Source organism: Salvelinus fontinalis, chromosome 16, assembly GCF_029448725.1.
Source record: "Salvelinus fontinalis isolate EN_2023a chromosome 16, ASM2944872v1, whole genome shotgun sequence".
Taxonomy (NCBI): Eukaryota; Metazoa; Chordata; class Actinopteri; order Salmoniformes; family Salmonidae; genus Salvelinus; species Salvelinus fontinalis.
Window position 1 is genome coordinate 13255691 of NC_074680.1, and position 20244 is coordinate 13275934.

Consider the following 20244-nt stretch of genomic DNA (forward strand, 5'->3'; position numbering starts at 1 on the left):
TCGTCAAACTACTGTAGTGTAACATTTGACCCAAGTTAAACAATTAAAGGCAATGCTACCAAATACGAATTGAGTGTATGTTAACTTCTGACCCACTGGGAGTGTGATGAAAGAAATAAAAGCTGAAATATATCATTCTCTCAACTATTATTCTGACATTTCACATTCTTAAAATAAAGTGGTGATCCTAACTGACATAAAACAGGGATTTTTACTCTGATTAAATGTCAGGAATTGTAAAAACCTGAGTTTAAATGTATTTGGCTAAGGTGTATGTAAACTTCCGACTTCAACTGTATATAAGTATTCAGAGCCTTTACTCAGTACTTTGTTGAAGCACCTTTGGCAGCGATTACAGACTTGAGTTTTCTTGGGTATGACGCTACAAGCTTGGCACACCTGTATTTGGGGAGTTTCTCCCATTCTTCTCTGCAGACCCTCTCAAGCTCTGTCAGGTTGGATGGGTAGTGACACTGAACAGCCATTTTCAGGTGTCTCAAGAGATGTTAGATCGGGTTCAAGTCCGGGCTCTGGCTGGTCACTCAAGGACATTCAGAGACCCGAAGCCATTCCTGCGTTGTCTTGGCTGTGTGCTTAGGGTTGTTGTCCTGTTGGAAGGTGAACCTTCGCCCCAGTCTGAGGTCCTGAGTACTCTGGAGCAGGATTTCATCAAGGATCTCTCTGTACTTTTTTCCGTTCATCTTCCCTCAAACCTGACTAGTCTCCCAGTCCCTGCCTCTGAAAAACAACGCCACAGCATGATGCTGCCACCCCCATGCTTCACCATAAGATATTGCCAGGTTTCCTCCAGACGTGACGCTTGGCATTCAGGCCAAAGTGTTCAATCTTGGTTTCATCAGACCAGAGAATCTTGTTCCTCATAGTCTGTGAGTCCTTTCGGTGCCTTTTGGCAAACTCCAAGCGGGCTGTCATGTGCCTTTTACTGGTACCCTTCACCAGACATGTGCCTCAACACAATCCTGACTCGGAGTGCTGTGGAAAATTCCTTTGACCTCATTGCTTGGTTTTTGCTCTGACATGCACTGTCAACTGTGGGAAATTATATAGACAGGTGTTTTCCTTTCCAAATAATGTACAATCATTGAATATACTACAGGTGGACTCCAATCAAGTTGCAGAAATATTTCAAGGATGATCAATGGAAACGGGATGCACCTTATCTCATAGAAAAGGGTCTGAATACTTTTGTAAATAAGGTATTCCTTTTCTTAATTTGTAATACATTTGCCAAAATGTATAAAAACCTGGATTTGCTTTGTCACTATGGGGTATTGTGTGTAGATTGATGTGGATTTAAAAATGTTTTAATCCATTTTAGAATAAGTCTGTAACGTAACAAAATGTGTAAAAGGTCAAGGGGTATGAATATTGTTCAATTACGCTGTGCTCTATAACCTCCAATACTTTGATTCTCACTTGAATCTGTTTATTATGATGGCATATCAATATCTTTTTTTTTACTGTATGAATCGTCAATGTAATTGAACAGATGGGCTATTCATTTAAGTAAGCAGTTAATTGTGAATCTTGTCTCAATTAGCAATTAACGAGGTGTGTGAACATATTTGAATAAAGAGGAAGAATATGAAAACTCTTTAAGACTCAAGGACATTTAGAAAACACAATAATATACTACAGATGTTGCCTTTGATGAAAATCATTTTGTAGCTTGTTGCTCCAAAAGCTCATTTAGAGGGAAATAATGAGTGATGGCATATTCAGACATATTCGAATTCTTAAGTAGTGAATGACAAAGTTTTACTATCTGATGTGCTTTACATCTGCTAAACACATGGCCCAATGTTTTTTATCTTAACTAGGCATGTCAGTTAGGAACAAAATCTTATTTTATAATGACGGCTTACCCCGGCCAAAACCTCCCCTAACCCGGACGACACTGGGCCAATTGTGCGCCGCCCTATGGGACTCCCGAACACGGCCAGTTGTGATACAGCCTGTGAACGAACCAGGGTCTGTAGTGATGCCTCTAGCACTGTGATGCAGTGCCTTAGACTGCTGTGCCACTCAGGAGGCCAGCTATATAACATCTTATTGTCCAGAAGTAAGAAAGCAATAACAAGACACTGGCTATCACCTCAAATACCAACCATCCAGGACTAGACCAACATAACCAACTAAATCCAAGATATGTAACAAATAACAGCTAAAATGCACTTGAAACTGGACCCCTTTGTAAATACCTGGACCTAATGGACATTATGTATAAACCAAAAAACAACAGAACCCTTCTAAATAACAGACCAAAGAAGACCAGACTCCAAAACATAGAAGAACGAAAGACAAAACAGGAAGAAGGATAATGCACCAGAGTGAAGATGATGGAAATGTATTTATCTTAAACAAATATGTATTAAAGTTGTATTAAATTGTATTTTATTAAATAAAGTAGTGCTCCCAATAGGTAAGCCCTCATCTGATTTAGTGTACAAAACTGTCTATGGCATGGTACCTGCTCCTTCATAAGCCAGTGATGAGCCCTTTCCAGGTGGATAATCAAAACCAGGCTGTGAAAATGTATTTACCCCCTTTAGATATTATTCTAAATGATAAAGACTTTCAACATGTTTTCAGTTAATCAATCCCTCAATTTATGTTAAGTGAATGATTGAAGCAGTTAGCACAGGCCTCCCTGAATGGAATACAGACTGACACGTCTATTAAATGATGATCTTCTGTACCGTAGATTGCATGACTCACTATGGAATTGTTGATTTTAATGCAGAATTGAAAGGTTCTCACCTTTTCTATGAAGATCATGCCATCTACACTATATATACAAAAGTATGTGGACAACCCTTCAAATTAGTCGATTCGGCTATTTCAGCCACACCCGTTGCTGACAGGTGTATACAATCGAGCATACAGCCATGCAATCACCATAGACAAACACTGGCAGTAGGATGGCCTTACTGAAGAGCTCAGTGACTTTCAACAAGGCGCCGTCATAGGATGCCACCTTTCCAAGAAGTCAGTTTGTCAAATTTCTGCCCTGCTAGAGCTGCCCTGGTCAACGGTAAGTGCTGTTATTGTGAAGTGGAAACATCTAGGAGTGACAACAGCTCAGCCGCGAAGTGGTAAGACGCACAAGCTCAAGGAATGGGACCGCCGAGTGCTAAAGCGGTTGCAACACTCACTAACAAGCGAATACGGCAGTGGCGTTGCGGTGACACATTTCCGACTCGTCCCCACATCCAAACTTATGCCCGAATTTGTCCAGATGTGTTTTTATCTATCTTGAATCTCTGATGTATGTCGTCATAGCATATAGATTTCAATGTGTTAATGGGAAAGCAAGGTTGTGGAGGTTGTGATTTCTCATATTTCCTTCCTGTTCCTCCCGAACAAAGTACTTTAAAAATGGCCAATTTCAACTGACGGGCTAGAACGGAAGATTATATAAAACCTCACTTTTCAATGTATTAATGGGAAAGCGAGGTTGTGATGAGGTGAGTGGATGGATGGGGGATAGAGAGTATGTGTGGAGGGGCAGAATGTCTGGATGATGTGGGCTTTTAGTGTAAATGGAAGGACAGGGGTCTGAGGTCTGAGGAACCCCTGAATCTAATTCAAGCCTAGCTGCAACCAATTAAATTATAAATTGAATTATGGTGTAATTTTTGGGAAATGCCAAAAGCCTGATTCACTGCATATGAATAGGTCCTTAGAAGTGGGGAGGGAAAAGACCAGCATTTGGCTCCAACAACAGACCCTGTATTTTGTCGTGGTCTTGCGGTGCGGTAGCCATGTTTTTCCTAGTGGTCAAATAGTCTCTCTGGGTAGAAAAGGACGAGACAAGTTGCAGCACAGACCCTGTTCCCAGTTGTGTTTAGTTTGAAAAACAAAGAGGAACTTATTACAGCTGGAGGCCTGGATATTTCCATCCTGTCTGTGGTCTGTCCAGATCTAGGGTTCCTCCTGAACAAACGCCTTTGGAAATTGCCAATTTTCACTAGCATGAAAACACTGTCGTGGTATTTTGGCTGGCTAATTAACAGAGAGCAGATTCTGCTGAGTTTTACCTCTGGGCTGTTGAGTTTGTGCTCTTGAGGATATCTGTAATCACAAGAGCCCTGTCTCCTGTGTATTTGATTTTCTGCAGCACTGCTCTCCTCGATGTGTCAGTGGCGTGCGTCAGAGTTCTGGTGGACAGCCCCATACGATATGTCAGGAATGAGCAAGAAAATAAAAGCTAAAACACAATTTCCTGTGGAATTCAATGTTCTGTTATCATAGGTTTGGTTCTCTATGCCTAAAAACCTGCTCTAACTTCCTATTAATAGGGCTTGAATTTGTCAGATTGACATCTTCCTCATCTTTTAGAACAATGAGTTTCAGAAAATAGGTTTTTGGTTGACTCCAGAGTTACTTAAGTCTGTAACCACAATACATCTAGTACCAGTCACAGACTAACAGAGTAGACCTAATTAAAATAGGCTGACCAGTTAAGTTGCTGGACTTTGTCAGTCTCCCTGCTGTAGTGGAATAAATGAAAAGGGCAATATTCCTCCCTGAATGGATACCAGTCAGGAAGAGCCATGTTAACCTGTTTTCATTCCACTAATGTACAGTATAGTGTTTGAAGGAAGGTGACTGCAGGACATAATCCCTTGTTATATTTGATCATTATTTACTCTATACAGGGTAAGGAGCAGAACTGCTTCATCTCAGCTCTATATAATATGACAGGAATGCGAAAGACTTCAGTTTAATGAGGAAAACATTCCTGTTGACAGGCTTGGTGAAGAGCGCTGTGCGGTTTCACTGTCCTGGAACCTAATGAATGTCAAGCACTTCTAATGAAGAGAACAGATGTGTTCAACAGATGTGCTTTCAACAGATGTGCTGCTCTGTTTATCAGTGACTCCACTGTCTGTCTCCTCTTCTTCCAAGATACTCCTTAGCCTCTGGAGCTGGTTTGAAGTCAAGGTCTAACATCACTGCTTCACTTAGGAGGACACTAATGGCTCTGAGTCAGATCATACTGTAGATATTATATTGATGCTGAAGCTGTGTTGTACGAGTCCCTAAGTATGCATGGATACACAATATACAGTATCATAACATTTTAGAATAGAAAAGGATTACACTTGGAATCAAATCGTTAATCTATTTTTACAAGGGAGCCCAATGTCTAAGAGTTACTTCCTATTTTAAGCTCAAGGGAGACTAATCCCACCTCGTTTTCTTTAAATGGTCATAAAGTATACCCTGGTGGTTCAGTGTGTTTGAAGGAAGTGTGTTGGATCAGCACCAAACTCATTTGTCAGGTTTAAATTTCCTGGCCACATCACTACAGAAACGTTCCTTTGTGAATAATGAAGATTCCATTTGGCAAGTCTTGTTCTGTTCATCAAAGCAGTAGTTATTGGCAAAATGAAGTCTACTACTTGGACCTTCAGCTAATTCAATCGAGTACAGGCTTAACTGAATGAACAACAATGACGGAATGCATTATGACATTTTAATACATGGTTTGGGGAATGGTCTTGTCTCCAAGGGAAGATCCTCAGAGCCAGATGATGTGATGGCAGGTAGCCCTATGCGGGTCTGCTGGTTTCCATCATTGGAACTCCTTTCCCCCGCTGATGACAGACCTTAAGGTTATTATAGCTGGTGGTGGTGAGGAGGTGGATGGTTGTCGAAAAGTGAGAAAGTGAGAGAACGAGCGTAGGTTGACATTTAAATACATCCCAAGATTTAAGCCCATTGGCTGAGGGAGAGGAAGGTGCTAATTGCAAGAGTAGGTTAAACAGCAAGCGTGATGAATGTGCATTATTGTGCCGTGCTTAAAGGCTATGAGGTAAATAGGTGAAAGACATTCCACACATGGCTAATAGGACAGAGAAGAAGAAACAAGACGATGATGATGATGATGATGATGATGATACATTTGTATTCATTCCCAATATGCCCGTAGAAAAGGAAACAAAGTGAATTATGTTAAGCCTACTGGATGAAGTTAAATGAGCATTCAGACCAGCCTTCCTGATTGAACTTTCGTAAACTAGATTAGAAAAAGGCAAGGCTGATGCTCAGAACATTGTGATATGATTTTGGGCTCTCTCTCTACCAGAGCTTTTTTTTTTGCCTTGATAGTAAATTGACTGTCTTGATAGTTTTTTTGTTATGCTGTTTTTAGTTTCCAGTTCCCACTGTTTCGAGTCAGTAAATAACAAATGAGTGTAGCTTTGTTTGTGGCTTTTCTGGCGACTTAGGAAAGATGGTGACGATGAGTGAGTTGTATCACTGTGACAGGCATTCAATGGTCCATTGGAAGAATAGCACCATGGTTTTTGCCTTTTAGCGTTTTGCCTATGCACTGCCAAAGCTTTATTATTAGTCTATCCCTCTGGACATCCCCTCTCAGTGGGTACAGCACCAGCTCCTGTACATCCTGCAGAGCTTTTAACACCCACATGTGTGAGACATCTGATATGTTTAGGCGTTTCTGCATGAATAGACAGTGCATGACTTAAACAGGATGTAAACTGGTCAGTTGGGAATGATGCAGACCACTGATTCTAGTTGATGTCCCTCTACAACAAACCATGCCTTAGGATATGGATTTCATTAAAACAGCATTGCAAATAAATTGCTCCCTTCTAAAGACCTTTTCTGTGAATGAGTTCAAGTATTATACGTTTTGGGCACCCTTTTGGTCAGAATACAATTTGGAAATATCTGAAATAGCTCAGTACTGATGTATTACCATATCATAATCCACTATGTACTGGAACCCTTGGAAAGAACAAAAGACTGAAAATATAATGAGCAAAACGCCCCGGTGTGAGAATGTACTGTAAGCTACAGTGTTCCCTGAACTAAATATCTTTCAAGTATCTTTTTGTGTGACAATTTAAATGTTTCACTCTAGGTGTTTGTTCTGTTTCGCAGATCTCAGAGCATGAAAGGTGTGAGGTGAAATGGAACACATGCAAACAATTTAAATCGCTCAAACGTACACAAAAGGCTGTTATCAAGAGTAAACATTTCACATTTTTTACCAGGTGTGGGGTTTTTGTAGTGCGTGCCCGGTACACCAGGCGCTACCTTTGAAGTTGAACTAAATGTGGAGCACGGCAGGGAGGTTATGAACCCAGGTTTGTGTGATTGAGTTGAAATGCTGTGGGACACCATCTTTGTCTTCAGACCGTGGGGCGTTGTCATTGTCTCTTAGATCATGGGGCTATAGTGTAAGTTGACATTACTCTTCCCCAGAGGGGATAAAGCCTTTCGGAAGCAGGCGGATGCTTTTCCAGTGGATGACTCAGCAGGGAAAAGAGGATGTAAGAAGACGTTGTTCTGCAGCATGATGTTCTGAGAAGAGGAGTAGAGGAGAGACGGGTCTGCTTAGGAGCTTGTTGGCAGCGTGGAGCCGTGGAACTGGTTGGCTAAGCAGGCCCAGCTGTCACTGTCAAATGTGCTCCGTCGCCTGTGCAGCTGGAGTAGCTTGCACACGACACAGCCTGGACCTCAATCACAGATTCTGCTCTGAGGCTGGGCCTGCACTAGCTAATGAGCCAGATCATCCATTCCTTGCATTTCTGAAGATGACCAGATATCCTGTGGTTGATGATTGAATATACTTTTCTTTTGTTACATTTTTAGAGCCAATCTTAGGGCGTCATCTCAGCTTTGAACCGCACATGTGACGTTAAACAGTCAAACAACCCCTTACTCTGGAAACATCTTTGCTTCATTTGATGGTCAGTAGCTAGCGAAGATGCCAACGCCCCCAAAGTAAACATCAATTTATGCATTTTAGTGTTTTCAATAACACATGCCAATTGTTAAATTGAACCAACAATTGCTTTATTTTGAAGCCAAATGGCAAATGGTGTCACTGGTAAAGAGAGGAGTAGGCTGTCACAGGTTTACTGAATTTATTTAAGCACCATAGTTTAAAACCCAAATGCTGTTGTGCTCAAAAATATATCTTAATAAACAAAAAGTCACAGGGCGAACCTGTCATGGATCCCTCTGGAACTTTCATTGCGCACACCTGGCCCCTATTCCAACTGATTGTATTTGTATATAAACTCAGCGAAAAAAGAAACGTCCCTTTTTCAGGACCCTGTCTTTCAAAGATAATTCGTAAAAATCCAAATAACTTCACAGATCTTCATTGTAAAGGGTTTAAACACAGTTTCCCATGCTTGTTCAATGAACATGCACCTGTGGAACTGTCGTTAAGACACTAACAGCTTACAGACAGTAGTCAATTAAGGTCACAGTTATAAAAACTTAGGACACTAAAGAGGCCTTTCTGCCGACTCTGAAAAACACAAAAAAAAGATGCCCAGGGTTCCTGCTCATCTGCGTGAACGTGCCTTAGGCATGCTGCAACGAGGCATGAGGACTGCAATGTTCGTACTGTGAGATGCCTAAGACAGTGCTACAGGGAGACAGGATGGGCAGCTGATCGCCATCGCAGTGGCAGACCACGTGTAACAACACCTGCACAGGATCGGTACATCCGAACATCACACCTGCGGGACAGGTACAGGATAGCAACAACAACTGCCCGAGTTAGACCAGGAACACACAAACCCTCCATCAGTGCTCAGACTGTCCACAATAGGTTGAGAGAGGCTGGACTGAGGGATTGAGGGCCTGTTGTAAGGCAGGTCCTTACCAGACATCACCGGCAACAATGTCGCCTATGGGCACAAACCCACCATCGCTGGGCCAGACAGGACTGGCATAAAGTGCTCTTCACTGACGAGTCGCGGTTTTGTCTCACCAGGGGTGATGGTCGGATTCGCGTTTCTCGCCCAAGGAATGAGCTTTACTCCGAGGCCTGTACTTTGGAGCGGGATCGATTTGGAGGTGGAGGGTCCGTCATGGTCTGTGGCAGTGTGTCACAGCATCATCGGACTGAGCTTGTTGTCATTGCAGGCAATCTCAACACTGTGCGTTACAGGGAAGACATCCTCGCTCCCTCATGTGGTACCCTTCTTGCAGGCACATCCTGACATGACCCTCCAGCATGACAATGCCACCAGCCATACTGCTTGTTCTGTGCGTGATTTCCTGCAAGACAGGAATGTCAGTGTTCTGCCATGGCCCGCGAAGAGCCCGGATCTCAATCCCATTGAGCACGTCTGGAACCTGTTGGATCGGAGGGTGAGGGCTAGGGCCATTCCCCCCAGAAATGTCTGGGAACTTGCAGGTGCCTTGGTAGAAGAGTGGGGTAATGCACTGCAGTACTTAATGCAGCTGGTGGCCACACCAGATAGTGACTGTTACTTTTGATTTTGATCCCCCCTTTGTTCATGGACACATTTTTCCATTTATGTTAGTCACATGTCTGTCGAACTTGTTCAGTTTATGTCTCAGTTGTTGAATCTTGTTATGTTCATACAAATATTTACACATGTTTTCTGAAAAAAACACAGTTGACAGTGGAGAGGACGTTTATTTTTTGCTGAGTTTATGTGCCCTTTGTTCACCATGGTGCTGACGATTATTGTTACAATGTCCGTTGGTGCGTGTGAGTACCTGTGTTGTGTGTTTTGGGCTTTCGTGCCCTTGTGGATTGCGTAGATGATTACAGGTCTTGTCCCGTGAGATAATCATTGTACCCATGTGTATTTACTTTATGGTACTCCTCGCTCTTTTGTTTGGGTTTCAACCCTGTGTTTTCTATAGTGTTTGTTTGGTCTTTGTCCCAGTGCCTTTACACGGCACACCATAATTTGAGCTAAATAAAAAACCCTATTACGTATTCCTGCGTCTGTCTCCCGATCCTTCATGCCAACGTGACAGAATAATTAACCATTAAGGGAGACAGCAGGAATGGCCCGTACGACGACGCTGCGACGGGGGTACTGTCACAGATCCTTCTGGAACTTTCATTGCGCACACCTGGCCCCTATTCCCACTGATTATTATTTGTATATATGTGCCCTTTGTTCACCATGGTGCTGTCGATTATTGCCGAACACCTGAGCTGGACAGGAAGGGGAGCCAAAGCAAAGGCTGGTGTGACATACCGATTGAGAGAGCGATCCGGGATGTCCCACGCCAGAAACCAGCACCGCTCTTCGGGACCGTACCCCTCCCAGTCGACTAATTCCTGGAGAAGCCCCCCACAACGCCATGAGCCAACAGACTGCGGACGGAGTACGTCTCGACGTCCAAGGGAGCGGGAGGTGCGTTGTGGGGTCCAGCAAGAGACAAGGGACCAGCTGCCACCGTCCTGAGGAGAGATACATGAAATTAAGTGAGATACGGTAATTGACGAAGAGCTGTAATCTGTACGTCACCTCAATGACTCTCCTCACGACTTTGAACGGCCCCACAAACCACGGGCTTGGCTTCCGGGCTGCGTCTTCTGCCAGAGGATGATGCACTGGAGACGGGTGTGCGCGGTGTTCCATACGTCCTCGGCGCACTGGAACCAATCGTCCACCGCAGGAACCTTGATCTGATAGCCTAGAACACACTGAAAGGGTGTGAGGTTAGTGGAGGAGTGACGGAGTGAGTTTTGTACGTATTCTGCCCAAGGCAGAAACGCAGCCCACTCCCCTGGCCGGTCCTGACAGTAACTACGAAGGTACCTACCCAGTTCCTGATATACCCTTTCCCCCTGCCCATTTGATTGGGGATGGTACCCTTAGGCGAGGCTGACCATGACCCCCAGTCGTTCCATGAAAACCTTCCAGACACTGGAGGTAAACTGAGGACCACGGTCAGACACAATGTCCTCTGGGATCCCGTAGTGCTGGAAGACGTGAGAGAAGAGAGTCTCCTCGGTCTGCAGAGCCGTAGGGAGACCAGACAGGCTTTGGAAAACCGGTCCACAACGACCAGGATGGTGGTGTTCCCCTTTGAGGGGGGAAGGTCTGTGACAAAGTCCACGGAAAGATGGGACCAGGGTCATTGTGGAACCGGCAGCGGGTGGAGTTTTCCATATCAAATCAAATCAAATCAAATCAAATTTATTAGTCACATACACATGGTTAGCAGATGTTAATGCGAGTGTAGCGAAATGCTTGTGCTTCTGGTTCCGACAATGCAGTAATAACAACAAGTAATCTAACCTAACAATTCCGCAACTACTAATATGTACATAAAGATATATGAATGAGTGATGGTACAGACGGCATAGGCAAGGTGCAGTAGATGGTATAGAGTACGGTATATACCTATGAGATGAGTACTGTAGGGTATGTAAACATAAAGTGGCATAGTTTAAAGTGGCTAGTGGTACATGTATTACATAAAGATGGCAAGATGCAGTAGATGATATAGAGTACAGTATATACATATACATAAGAGATGTGTAATGTAGGGTATGTAAACATTATATTAGGTGGCATTGTTTAAAGTGGCTGGTGGTACATTTTTACATAATTTCCATCAATTCCCATTTTTAAGGTGGCTGGAGCTGAGTCAGTTTGTTGGCAGCGGCCGCTAAATGTTAGTGGTGGCTGTTTAACAGTCTGATGGCCTTGAGATAGAAGCTGTTTTTCAGTCTCTCGGTCCCTGCTTGGATGCACCTGTACTGACCTCGCCTTCTGGATGATAGCGGGGTGAACAGGTAGTGGCTTGGGTGGTTGTTGTCCTTGATGATCTTTATGGCCTTCCTGTGACATCGGGTGGTGTAGGTGTCCTGGAGGGCAGGTAGTTTGCCCCGGGTGATGCGTTCTGCCGACCTCACTACCCTCTGGAGAGCCTTACGGTTGTGTGCGGAGCAGTTGCCGTACCAGGCGGTGATACAGCCCGTCAGGATGCTCTCGATTGTGCATCTGTAGAAGTTTGTGAGTGCTTCGTATCTACATAGGGGAGGTGTCTAGGTGTATTGCTCTATGTGCAGGTCAAGCAGGAAGAGACTTAAACCCGGACGTCCCAGGCCAAGGTGGGCCACTAGTACTTGGCGGAGAGCCAGTCGATAGCATTGGCTATACCCAGGTGCCCCAAAAGTGCTGTGTGTGCCCAGGCGAGGAGACGGTCCCGCACATCAGACGGCATGTAGATACGCCCCTCGGGACAGTGGGCAGGTGAGGGCTCCTGTCACAGTGCTCGACGGATGTCCGTGTCCACATTCCACACGACAGGAGCCACAATGCAGGACAGGGGAATAATGGTTGTCACTTTCTCCCTCCGATCCTCTGTGTCATGCACCCGGGACAATGCATCGGCCTTAATGTTCTTTGATCCCAACCGGTAGGAGAGGGTAAAGTCAAACCTGGCAAAGAATAGGGCCCACCTGGCCCGACGCGGGTTCAGCCTCTTCGCTGCTCGAATGTACTCCAAGTTCTTCTGGTCCTTCCAGACAAAGAATGGGTGTTTAGCACCCTCCAGCCAGTGCTGCCATGTGTTCAGCGCCTTCTTGACGGCCTACAACTCACGATCCCCCACGTCATAAATCCGCTCTGCGGGAGACAGTTTCCGTGAGTAGAAGGCTCATGGATGGAGTTTAGGTGGCAATTCAGTGCATTGGGAGAGAACAGCCCCAACTCCAACCTCGGAGGCGTCCACCTCCACGAAGAAGGGCAGAGACGGGTCAGGATGAGCCAGAATAGGTGCGTTAGTAAAACGTTCCTCGAGCGCACGGAAGGCTTCGTTGGCCTCCCCAGTCCAGCACAGCTGTCGAGGACCTCCCTTCAGGAGGGAGGTGAGAGGGGCCACCCCTGTGCTGAAACCTCTAATGAAGCGCCTGAAATAGTTAGCAAAATCAAGGAAAAGCTGCACTGCCTTGATGTTGGATGGAACAGGCCAGGACCGTACTGCACTGACCCTCTGCTCTTCCATCTCTACTCCCGCAGTGGATATCCAAAAGCCCAGGAAAGAGATCCTCTGCTGAAAGAAAAAGCACTTCTCCGCCTTGGTGTACAGGTGATGCCCTCTCAGCCTCTCCAAAACAGACCTGACATGAGACTTGTTGCTCGCGTGTAGTGGAGTACAACAAGATTTCGTCTATGTACACCACTACCCAGCGACCCAACATGTCTCTAAACACCTTGTTAATGAATGATTGAACCACTGAGGGTGCATTTGTCAGGCTGTAGGGCATTACCCTGTATTCGTAGTGCCCGGTGCTGGTGCTGAAGGCGGTCTTCCATTCATCCCCCTCTCTTATGTGCACCAGGTTGTAGGCACTGTGTCAATCCAATCTAGTAAAGTACTTAGCACCGTGCATCTGTTCGATCACAGTGGGTATGAGAGGCAGGGGATAACTGAATTTAACAGTTGCTTTACTCAGTGTCCGGTAATCGATACAGGGGTGGAGACCTCCGTCCTTCTTCACACAAAAGAAGTTGGAGGTGGCCAGAGAGGTGGACGGACGAATGAATCCTTGGACCAGCGCCTCCAGGACATAGGCCTCCATGGCTTCGGTCTTTGAATGCGATAGAGGGTAGATGTGCCCCCGGGGGAGGTTAGAACCAGACAGTAGGTCGATAGTGCAGTCCCATGGGCAATCTGGGGGCAAGCACTTGGCACGAGTCCTTTAAAATGGCACCTGTAGGTCCCGGTACTCCATCGGGATAGGGACGTGGGTGGTTTCCACGGAGGCGGCACAGATTGACACAGAGACCCCTCCCCTGAAACCTAAAACTGCAGGGTGTGCAGGAGAGTTTAACCTGTCTGACTCTGGCGTTCCGCCAGCGGAACTCCTCCCACATTCCACTGAAAAGGCAGAGCGCGAAATTCAAAATATATTTTTTTGAAATATTTAACTTTCACACATTAACAAGTCCAATACAGCAAATGAAAGGTACACATCTTGTGAATCCAGCCAACATGTCCGATTTTTAAAATGTTTTACAGCGAAAACAGCACGTATATTTATGTTAGCTCACCACCAAATACAAAAAAGGACAGACATTTTTCACAGCACAGGTAGCATGCACAAAGCCAACCTAACTAACCAAGAACCAACCAAACTAACCAACAAACAACTTCATCAGATGGCAGTCTTATAACATGTTATTCAATAAATCTATGTTTTGTTCGAAAAATGTGCATATTTCAGGTATAAATCATAGTTTACATTGCAGCTACAATCAGAAATTGCACCGAAAGCAGCCATAATAATTACAGACACCAACGTCAAATACCTAAATACTCATCATAAAACATTTCTGAAAAATACATGGTGTACAGCAAATGAAAGACAGGCATCTTGTGATTCCAGCCAATATTTCTGATTTCTTAAGTGTTTTACAGCGAAAACACAATATAGCGTTATATTAGCTAACCACAATAGCCAGAAACACAAGCCATTCCCCAGTAGTAAAAGTTAGCGATCGTGACAAACCAGCAAAAGATATATAATTTTTGACTAACCTTGATAAGCTTCATCAGATGACAGTCCTATAACATCAGGTTATACATACACTTATGTTTTGTTCGAAAATGTGCATATTTAGAGCTGAAATCAGTGGTTATACATTGTGCTAACTTAGCATATTTTTCCCACAACGTCCGGATTTTTTTCGGACACTTTTTCTGACACACATATTCTGACCAAATGACTATTCATAAACATAACTAAAAAATACATGTTGTATAGGAAATGATAGATACACTAGTTCTTAATGCAATCGCCGTGTTAGAATTCTAAAAATAACTTCATTACGACATCCAGCTTAGGTATAGCGAGAGAGTACCCAAAAGCTGGGCGCCAACGACTAGTTCACATGTACGACAGATATATGAAATAGCATCATAAAATGGGTCCTACTTTTGCTGATCTTTCATCAGAATGTTGTACAAGGGGTCCTTTGTCGGGAACAATCGTTGTTTGGATTTACAACGGCCTTTTTCCCTCTCGATTTAGCAAGCACACTTGCCAAGTGGCGCGAATCTCTCCATGTCAACAAACGAAGGAGAACGGAACACGGCAAAACTCCCGAAAATTTTTTAATAATCTGATTAAACTATATTGAAAAAACATACTTTACGATGATATTGTCACATGTATCAAATAAAATCAAAGCCGGAGATATTAGTCGTCCATAACGGCAGCTTATGAGAAGGCAAATCCGGGTCCCTCCTCGCGCTCTCCAGAAAACAGGAAACTGGTGACACGTCATGCCAAGAGCTATAATTCGAGTCCAGATCAAGTTACACACTCAATTTCTTCTCTCACTTCTTGTCGACATCTAGTGGAAGACGTATGAAGTCCATCTAAACTAATAAATAACAAGGACTTTAATAGGCAGCCCCTAGAAGAGTGCATCGATTTCAGATTTTCCACTTCCTGTCAGGAAGTTTGCTGCAAAAGGAGTTCTGTTTTACTCACAGATATAATTCAAACGGTTTTAGAAACTAGAGAGTGTTTTCTATCCAATAGTAATAATAATATGCATATTGTACGAGCAAGAATTGAGTACGAGGCCGTTTAAATTGGGCACGATTTTCCCCCAAAGTGAAAACAGCGCCCTCTGTCCTCAACAGGTTTTAAGGTGGTTGTGAGTAACTGTGAGGGAAATGGGAATCGTGGTCTGGCGCACCAGTCCTGTTTCTAGGGGATGGTTGTCTAGGGCAAGGACTGGGATATTTGAAAAGGGACTAGAGGAATGCGTAATGATAAGGCCATTGACCGGTCTAGGAAATTGCCTGCAGCACCTGAGTCCACTAGGGCAGGACTCAGTGGGGGGCCAGGATAGTCAGGGAAGGTGACAGGGAGAAGGATGGGCTGGGTAGGCAGAGAGGAGCAAGGTACGTCCACACCTATCTGTGAAGGTGCAGGAGTGCTCCTCTGCCTGTCGCTTAATCACCTGGTTCTCCTTCCGGGACAGGTGTTCCAGGGGTTGTGCGAATCCCCGCAGTAGGAGCAGAGACCCTGTTGACGTTGCTGTTGGCGTTCCTCAGGGGGAAGGTGCGTCGTGCCCACCTCCATGGGCTCAGTCTCCCTGGAGGTTCCTGGGAGAGACCCGAACCCCCGGGATGGACGGCGAAGGGCACGCAGGAGATTATCCAGGCGGATGGTCATGGCGATGAGCTGGTCCAGCGTGAGGTCCTCATCACAACAGGCCAGCTCGGTCTGGATGTCCGCCTGTAGCCCGCTGCGGAAAACCGTCAACAGGTCCTGGTCGTTCCCGCTAGTGGACGCAGACACCTTCCGGAAATCCAGAACGTACTCCGACGCTGTCCTGTACCCCTGACGTATACGGAGGAGACGCTCACCTCCCTCTCGGCCCTTATGTAGGGTGGTTGAAGCGCTCATAGGACTGCACTTCTGGTCCGTCCCTCTCCCAGACGATGTGCGCCCACTCCAGAGCCTGGCCTGTCAGCACCAAGATCACCAAGGCCACCTTGTCCCTCTCGGAGGCCACTCCGGCATGACGGGCCAGGTGGAGGTCACACTGCAGGAGATACCCCCTACAATGAGCTTGGGTGCCGTCAAACCCCTCCGGGAGGGGCAGGTGGACGTTGCTCATTGGACTTGGTGATGGTGGTGGGGTGGCTGGAACGACCGCGGGCAGCTGGGAATGTGGTGGTATAGCCTGCAGTTGGCGTACGGCCCGAAGCACCTCGTCCATGGCAGTCCCGAGGCGCTCCAGGCACCAGTCATGGTGGTGGAGCTTTGCTCCTACAGCCGAGAGGTCGGGATGTCCTGCTGCGTCCTGTTTTCTTGGGTCAGGTATTCTGTCACTGGTGTAGAGAGGAGTAGGCAGGAGGCAGTCGCAGGTTTAGAACTACTGAATTTATTTAAGCACCATAGATCAAAGTGAGATGAAACCCAGACGTTGTTGTGCTCAAAATATATGTTCATAAACAAAAAGGAACAGGGCGAACCCAAAGTGCAAAATATAAAGTACTCAGGAAATAGTAGGAGAGATTCCTCTCAGGAAAACAAGTAACATTTACAATGACTGACGAAGACAAATGGCAGAGGCAGTATATATACAGTGATAGAGTGGGGATTGGAACCAGGTGTATGTAATGATGACGAGACAAGTCCGGGTTTGATGAGTGAAGGGCGTTTGCCAGGAGTAGGTTCGGCAGCAGCTAGAAGGCCGTCAACGCCTAATGCCTGAGCTGGACAGGAGGGGGAGCCAAAGCGAAGGCTGGTGTGACAAACGGCAAATAAGGCATCAAATGGCATCTAAGCTGAGAAAATATGTTGGTGTTTGCAGTGAAACATCTGTTTTGATACAATATTAAAAACGTCATCTTACCCAATATAGTTACAGCCTACTTCATTTAGTGAGCTGCTTTTTTATAATTCAATTTCACAAGCATGGCCATGTCTCTATGTTTTTCTTCAGCATCTGGCAACATACAGACTGTCTATTGTCATGTGAGCTTTTCATACAGGCGTAAATCTTTAGAATGACGCGATACTAGTATTGGCTTATTTTTATTGTCTCTTTTGTCCAGTCTTGTGAGGTTGAGTTATGCTGACCCCCAGTGAAAACCCCTATTCCTGTTAGTGTGTGTTGATCCTAATTGGACCGTGGGGTGTGTCACATGATTTGTCCATTAACCCCCAGGGCTCTGATTGTTGGCGTTGTGTCCTGTTTCCGGCCCTCTACTCCATTGAGCTAAAACTGTCATGTCCAGTTTATTTTTGTGTGACTTTGTAGTTAAAATTCGCCAATCTTTGTTTTGAATTGGGCTTGTTGTCTATAATTAATCTGTTTATACACATTTGATTTGTTTCAATCACTTCGGCTGAGTTCCTGTTTGGCGAGTCAGAGACATAAAGCGTGTCGGTAGCCTGGAGCCTTGAGTCAGAGGGATCGGGAAACTTGAGTAGGGCTTTATTCAGGTCTTTGTGTTAGAATTCTTAAGGCTCTAAGGGTTTACTGTAACGGTGCTGATGTTGCACCATGTTCAGAAATAACATGATGCATTTATAATAGAGTGTTTGGGAGAGGAGTGTTTTCTGTGGGCTGTGTATGAGGCAACTCTAACGTTGTTTGCATAAATATTCTTGCTGGTATTCTTATTCTGCTGCCTCTCACTCTGTGGAACTACTGTAATGTAGGCCTACTCTATGTACCTTGGTAAAACAGAGCTCTCACACTTGCAATATTCTCTGCTGCCTGATCTTGTTTATGGCCCTTCTGTGAATAGTTTATTTATATATATTTTCTTTTTAACACATTCTGAATACCTAGCTGCCTTGAGATCTTGGATTACCTTGTATGCTTCCTGTGGTAGAAGATTAAAAGGTATTTAAATATGGTTTCCAGAATTCGTTTTTCCAAGTGTTTTCTTTTAATGTAAATCTCACTGACCAGGATGTATAAATTCAAGCCTGATCCCCTCCACCCTCATTTAACTGAGTAAGTGTGGACAAGCCATAGCCAAAGGGATTACTTGATCATTAAGTTCAGCTGATGTTATTGAAATCTAAGGACAGACAGATTCAGGGAGGAGGCATTCCTAACTAATACGATTAAGATGCATATCTTAATGTCCCGTCCTCTATAAACAACTGAAGGTTTTATTGCCAAGATTAAAACCGGCCTGGAGACAGGGGTTGTGTTTAATCAAAGGTGGTGATAATAATGTATATAGCAATGCGAGGACTCAGTATACTGTATGGCAATCCAGAGAGAAGGTTCTGAGCTGTTCTGCAATGGTTACCTTGTATTGAACTTATTGTCCCGGTTTTTCATGAGAGCTAAATTGGGCTATTAAAAAAATGGGTTCTATAAAAATGACTTATTTCAAAACAGAGCTTAATGTAATAATACTAATAGTTGATCTACTTTGATACTACTATCCAAAGCAATGTGTGCCCATTTCAAACATGGCAAAGGAGTTTTTAATAACCCTTTTTGGTTATTGTGTAGAACTCAAGCCATGTTGTTAACAGATTGTTAACTTAAGCCCATGTAAACAAAAACAGATGTATTCTCAAGTAACATTAGGTAATTGCGCTCAAGTTATAATACTATACTGTACCGCTTAAGTTTTGTATTTACAACCTGTTAATAATGCCTTATAAATGTTATGAACCTCGTGTTATTACAGTACAAACTCACCTTTTTACAAACGTCTTGTTCATATGCGTAGGCGACAACAACTCGTTGTGAACTCAAATGGATCCTTCCCAAGGTTATATGACGAGCAATTATCTTCTGTGGCCTTCAGATTCATTATTTACACTGTAGAACAACAAAAACATCAAGCATTTGGCCACATTCATCTTCTACATTATATTCAACATGTCAGAGTGCAATTTATATGTAAAGGCCTCGTCAGAGAACACTTGAGTAAGCCACCTATCCTCTGGTGTCGGGACACACAGTCAATAACAGCAATCATCTAACCACTTGTTTCTCTCTCTCTCTTTCTCTCTCTCAGTTAGCAGCTCCAGCCATGCTTTATTGGACAAGTCCCTGGAGGAGAACTTCATGTTCCCCCATCGCTTGAGGTCTGAGGACGAGAGCCAAAGTAAGACTATTCACTTAGACAGCAAGCTGTTTGTCATTAGCAGACCAGGAGAAGAATTCATCATTGACTTATTGACATTATTGACACAGTTACATAGAATACTCTCCCCTATTGTTAGTGAAATATTCAAAGTGTGTATGGGACCCAACTTATTAAGTGTCATTAATGGTCATGTGTGTCAGGGACATTAAGGGTGTATGTCGTTATTCATTGTTTTGCCTTATAGAGCTGCCGTTTCTCTTAGGTAGTAAGTAGTATGTGTGGTCTGCAGAGAGTGAATTAAACCATTGAAAGCACTAATCTAATACAGTGTTTGTCACATTACAACATTGTAATGTGTTCATTTTGATTTGCAACATCTTTAACTATAAAATGTGACACAGTCTGAAGTCAAAAGCATTGCGTTGTCAGTCTTGGTTGTTCATTAAATGAAGACCCTCTTGAAATTTAGTTTAACACAAAAAGCCTCATCTGCCTTGTTTATTCATGACAAAAGCATGCTTGTATTTATAGTAACCCATCAAACTGCATGCAATAAAAAAGAATGTATTACATTTTCCACCTAACCACTTCTATTAGGATATTTCTGCGTCCCAGAAGAGAGGGATGGCTTTCTTACTAATGGTTTCACTCCTTCAGGACCCTCACACATTCACTTGGTTAGATTCCCCATGCCAGTTATGGAGCCCCTAAAAATCCAGACTGACATTCCCTGGTCTTTTGCTGATAATGGAGTTGTTTCAATGTCTGATCGTTCACAAATGACTAGCTTCATCAGACACAACGCAGCGTTCTTAGTTTGAACTATAAAATGCTTTTGAATTGTTTTGTTGGTAT

At 44.2% G+C, this 20244-nt stretch overlaps 1 protein-coding gene across 1 annotated transcript in view; it reads left to right on the forward strand.

Annotated features, from left to right (window-relative positions):
* LOC129812664 (tyrosine-protein kinase receptor-like) overlaps nt 1-20244 on the forward strand; it is an 85337-nt gene that overhangs the window by 21166 nt on the left and 43927 nt on the right. The window contains exon 2 of the mRNA XM_055864424.1: nt 19318-19407. Coding sequence (XP_055720399.1) covers nt 19318-19407 — 90 coding nt within the window. The remainder of the gene's footprint in view (nt 1-19317; nt 19408-20244) is intronic.